The sequence below is a fragment of the Aedes aegypti genome, chromosome 3, assembly GCF_002204515.2.
Source record: "Aedes aegypti strain LVP_AGWG chromosome 3, AaegL5.0 Primary Assembly, whole genome shotgun sequence".
Classification (NCBI taxonomy): Eukaryota; Metazoa; Arthropoda; class Insecta; order Diptera; family Culicidae; genus Aedes; species Aedes aegypti.
Window position 1 is genome coordinate 395,272,292 of NC_035109.1, and position 6,000 is coordinate 395,278,291.

The window sequence follows — 6,000 nt, forward strand, 5'->3', positions numbered from 1 at the left end:
TACTGAGAATTTTGTCAACCAAGTCCTCAATGAGTTTATCAAGGAGTTTTTTCAGGGATGTTACAGAGAAATGTCAATGACATTCTTTAGAAATTTTGAAGAAAGTCTTGAAAATACCAGGGAGGTAGTATGAAGTAATTCCCGATGAACTTTTACAAGGATTCTGAACGAATTTTCGAACCTTGCAGGAATTCCTAGATAAATTTCTATATAAATTATTGACAAATAATACAGCTAAACTCTAAGTAACATACCGCATCTGGGAAATTTTGTAGGCTTTGCTGAAGAAAAAATCCTTGAACAAATTCCTTCAAAAACTCTTAAATAAACGTTTGAGGATTTTATTTGAAGATATTTTGAAGATCTCGCACGGTAACAAGTGGAGAAATCAATGTGGAAGTTATAGGAAACCATGTGAATTTCTGTATGAATTCCTGACAGAATAGGTGAAGGAATTATTGGAGTGATCCCTGAAGGAGTCTTTGAAAATGTTTCAGAAAAAATCCATAGATGAATCACTCAAAAATCCCTGAAACTTTTCCTCCACGTCTCTGAGAAGAAATTCCGAAAGAACCTATGGAATGTCACCAAAGAGTCTCTGAAGGTTTCTCTAAACTTCTTTAATTTAGCATCAAGATTCACTGCAAGAATGAAAAGAAAAAAAAATACTTAAGAGACAATTTTGGTTGGAAAAGATTCTCTTGAGAATATCCAATAAAAATAGAGCCTTTTTGGAAACTTGTATTGAAACTTTGGCCTTGTCCCAAGAAAGACCTGCTACCAGCTCTATTCAATCGATGTTATGTAAAAAATAAAGGATTTTTAGGCATAGTACTTAGATGAATCAATTTCTGACGGGATTTGGGTAGTTGAATTGGGCAGACTTCCGAATTTTCCTAGACGAATTTCTAACACACTTGTATTTCCGGTATTGAGTTTAATGTTTGGCGCAACATTAAAACACCATATGAGGAGTTTGGTGTAGGCACAATGGCGTATTATCTAATCTGATATAGCATACATATTTACTCTGCTTTGTTGTTCAAGCGTCATTTTCCATCTCAAGTACGTATGAATAGGATTTCCGAAGCGCAAATACCTATCTCGATTTTTCCTTGGTCGATCTATCGAAGTTTTCTAATATCTGTTCTGAGCCTTAAGCTACCATTGATTTAATGATAGCAAATTGTATAAAATCAAGCTGCATTTCAGCGATTGCTGGTTTGTTTTGATCGATACAAACTGTGTTGTATAGCTTCACGATGACTCGAGTGTGGACTCTGCTGCTACTGTATCCAGTGTGCACCATACTCGGACAAAGTCTACGCAGCCTCACGGTGAACGACTGGTGGGAAAAGTCCGGGTTCTATCAAATCTATCCCCGTTCGTTCAAAGATAGTAACGGTGACGGAATAGGCGACCTGAACGGAATCACGCAGAAGCTGCAGTACTTGAAATCTCTGGGAATCAAGGCTTTCTGGTTATCGCCTATCTACAAGAGCCCTATGACCGATTTCGGGTACGATATTGCTGACTTTCGCGATATTCAACCGGAGTATGGGACGATGGAGGATTTCGAAAATCTGGTCAAGGAAGCGAAGAGATTAGAGTTGAAAGTCATACTGGATTTTGTGCCCAATCACTCGAGTGATGAACACGAGTGGTTCGTGAAGAGTGAGAATCGTGAATCAGGATATGATGATTACTACGTGTGGCACGATGGAGTCCCTGGAAGAAATTCATGTCAGAACGATCCACCGAATAATTGGGTAAGAACGAATGGATAAATAGATTTTTCCAAAATTTAGAAAAGTTCTATAAATAGGTAGAAAACTTCTATGGGAGTGCTTGGAAATGGAGTGAAAAGCGTAGACAGTATTATTTGCATCAATTCCACTATAAACAGCCAGATCTCAATTATCGAAATGCTAAAGTCGTTGAAGAGATGAAGAATGTCATGCGTTTCTGGTTAGATAAAGGTGTGAATGGGTTTCGTATAGATGCTGTGAACTGGTTATTCGAGGACAGCAGCTTTCGAGATGAGCCTATATCCGGAAACTCCAAAGATCCATTTGTATATGAGTACTTAGATCACATTTACACACAAAATTTACCAGAAACTACGGATATGGTATATCAATGGCGTGTTGTTATGGACGAATACAAACTTGAACATGGTGGTGACACTAGAGTTATTATGACGGAAGCCTGGACGGATCTGTCGACATTGAAGACCTATTTTCAAGACGAGAACGGTCGACAAGGTTCACAAATGCCGTTCAACTTCCAGTTGATCCTTCGTTTGAATAATACTAGCAATAAAGCATCAGATTTCAAAACGGTCATTGATTCCTGGCTCGATACTGTACCCAACGGTCATGCTCCTAATTGGGTGGTAGGTATAGGCATCATTCACATTAGGATTTATTGAAAATTTAATAATTTGAAGCTAGGAAACCACGACCGACGACGGGTCGCATCACGCATGGGAGGCGAACAATGGGTAGACATTATGGAAATGATTCAACTATCTATCCCTGGAGTATCCGTGACCTATCAAGGAGAGGAAATCGGAATGACAGATTACGAACTGACATGGGCCGAAACCGTTGATCCTGCGGCATGTCTAAGACCGCAAGAAGTTTTCCAACAGTATACCAGAGATCCTGCTCGCACCCCATTCCAGTGGGACAGTTCAAGTCACGCAGGCTTCACAAACTATTCCAAACCGTGGCTTCCGGTTTCCACGTCGTACGAAACAGTCAATGTGGAAGTTGAACAACGTGCCGAATGGAGCCATTTGAAGGTGTTCAACGCTTTGATGCAACTCAGAGAGTCGAAAGATTTTCAAAATTGCCACTACACGACGGCCGTTCTAGGGAATAACGTGTTTGCCATTTTGAGATCGGGTCCGGACATTGGGAAATCTGAGGTTTTCGTGACGGTTGTGAATCTATCGAATGAAACATCAACGGCCAATGTTGTCCAGCTGATCGATCAATACAAAATGTTGAAAGTGGATAAGCTATCAGTGGCGGTTCAGAGCGTTTTATCCAAGCGTTCAAAAGGGTACGAAAAGATTATATCAAATTAATTCTTGTTTGAATTTATTCATTTTATTTTTTGCAGGGATCAACTAAATGCTAGTGGTATCGAGTTACATCCCTATGAAGGGTTAGTTCTACGCAGTGCTACTTCAACAATGTTTGCTAGACTTTATCTGACTATTACATTAATGTTAATGACGATAAAAATAATGTAAACGTTGATATGATAAACTTGATTATAAATCTTCGAGTTGTTTAGTAGAATACCTAAAAAATGAAAACGGATATAGTACTTTACCGTTGAATTCGACAAAAGTGTTTTTACCTCAAATATAAGGCCTTCTTTAGTACTTCATGTACTAGACTCGAGTCGATGCGTACACTCAGGCAAATGGACTATCGATAAACATAGGAACCCCTTATGAAAATTCGCCACAAGGAATCGGGTTGAAATTTATAAATTTGCCTTATGAAACCGAAATTTGAAAACAAAAATAGTTTTCGCAGCAACCTGGAATCGAACCAAGGACCTTGCGATTGATAGGCTCGTGCGTACACCCCGCGCCTATCGACGACTTGATGTGGAGTGATGCTAAAACTATACATAAAGCGTTCGTATTGCGATAATCGTTCCATCTTTCATAAGGCAAAATGTATGAATTTCGATAGTCCAGTTCGCTGCGTGTATCTGTCAAAGGATGTAACTGCTAAAGGTCAAAGGATGTACACTCAGAAACACGAGTAGTCACAGAATTACTAAATTTTAGTAAATAATGATTATTTTCTATCTCCATCTCTTTCATTCTGAAGGGAATTTTATTCCTGTTTGTCAATTCGCCTGGGTTGAAGCATCGCTAAGCTTCAACCCAGTCGAAATGACAGTTAGTGTAAATATTCACAGTAGAATGAAAGAGAGGCAGATATAAAATAGTCATTAATGCATAAACTTTAGTAATTCCGTGACTATTTTTATTTCTGAGTGTACTGCTAAAAATAATATGGATGATAAAATCATATAAATACCTTTGACTCATATTCCGAACACTTAAGGCCAACAGTGACTTCAAATGCATCTGATTGGCATAGGGCCCATTCACAAATTTCATAACGCTGGAGGGGGTGGGTGGGTGCCTTTGCGATGTTACGGTTCGTACAAAATTAGAAAAATATCAATACAAAAAGCGTTACAAGGGGGTGGGTGGGTGTCCAAAATGGCCAATTTTGGCGTTATGAAATATATGAACAAGCCCATCAATTGGCTGATATTTGTGTGAATTTTAATTTCTTCGCAAAGTCTAACTGTTTGCTGTTGGGTGTACCAATAATAATGTTGATTTTATTAGTTTTAGTATTGTTTTTACGTGAACGTATGGGACAACATTTTGATTCAAATGCCGAACACTGTGTTCATTCTGTCTCATATTCCGAACACCTTGATTCAAATTCCGAACAGCACGAATAAACCGTATTTAAATGAATAATTTCGCAAATAAATTTATCTGAGCTTATTATACTGGTCTCAAACTAGAGAATCATCACTACTCCCGCGGTATAAATTATATTGGAGACGTTACAATTTAATTGCAATTGACTGCCATTTCCTTGTTATTTGATGACATATTTCAGCGAAACATTTCAACCAAATCGCCATACAAAAACTGAGTGTTCGGAATATGAGTCTGTTCGGAATTTGAGACAAAACACTTTTATACACTTTTCCTAATTTCTATAAACAAATAGTTGATTTTCAATAGTAAATTATTTGTTTATCGATTGGATTAATCTTATTTACCCCAACTTCTTAACGGATAAATTATAAAATTTGCAAAGTTTCCTAAATTTTTACAAAAGAACTGACTTTTTTGTGAATTTAATAATATACTATTTTGATGAAAAGTTAACATTTGAACTACTACACAAAATTGAGAAACAAAATCTAGATTAGAAGTAAAACTATACGACTGAGCAATACATACTTATCAAAAAATGCATGAGCTAAGCCGCCAGATTTCAACCAGGAAACTGGAATAGATGTAGAAGGACGCTCACTTTACGCTAGTTTCATTGGACTTGATAAAAAAAAAGAAAAACCCGGAATCAAACTACGAAACAAGGAAAACTATTTCATGATTTTACATGTCTATTTTTTCATAAACTATTGAGACTTTCAAAAAAAAAAACATTGTTTTTAGTCTTTGGAGACTTGCATTAAAATTACAAAGAGAAATGTGAGAGATTTCATTCCAAATTGTAGTGTTTAACCATAGTTTTAAAAATAATTCCGAGTCTTCACAAACCTATACCTTATCGATAGATGCAAGTATTATCTATTTTTCTCAAATAACGTCATGTTTTGAATTTACAGGCAGTTCACATAAATCAGAACTATCTAAATCTCATGATGAGATGAGACAGTTCGTTTGAAACAAATATTTGAACAGAGATGATATAAATTGTCTAAAATTCTTGTATACAACTAGATATTAGAATCGTTAAGAAGCTCTACCGCAGGCTTGGAAATCGCGCTCTCCGCAGTACATTTTAATATGTTTGTAATATTGTGCAAATAATGTATATAGTTGTAGTCAATAAATGTGCATGTTTTATTCTCGTTTACGTCCGCGTGTGAATCCTTCATTCGGCCACCAATCGCTTTTCCGCGGACGTAACACAATGCTTATCAGCTTTCAGTTGAACCGTAATTTCTTGACCGAATGGATCAAAAAATTAGCTACAAAAATTAATTTCAAATTACACTTCTTCTCAACTGCGAACTGCGATTAAAAAAAAAGATCTTCGACGATTTTAGACAAGTTAATTCCCACATCATCAAGATAGACGATTACTTTTTCTTTTCAACAGAGGAAAATTTTGTCTACAAGACAATAATTGATCCCAAAGCTTGTTATAAAATTGGTAATCACACATAAAAGCTTAACCGTTTGTTTTTCTA

The 6,000-nt window shown here is 36.7% G+C and overlaps 1 protein-coding gene across 1 annotated transcript; it reads left to right on the top strand.

Moving 5' to 3' along the window:
* Positions 1-1,121: 1,121 nt before the first annotated feature.
* On the top strand, positions 1,122-3,297 carry LOC5565420 (maltase 1). The gene is made up of 4 exons (XM_001649733.2): positions 1,122-1,769; positions 1,826-2,395; positions 2,450-3,069; positions 3,130-3,297. Exons 1-4 carry the CDS (start codon positions 1,263-1,265, stop codon positions 3,260-3,262), a joined length of 1,830 nt encoding a protein of 609 aa, XP_001649783.1. The 5' UTR covers positions 1,122-1,262; the 3' UTR covers positions 3,263-3,297.
* Positions 3,298-6,000: the final 2,703 nt, after the last annotated feature.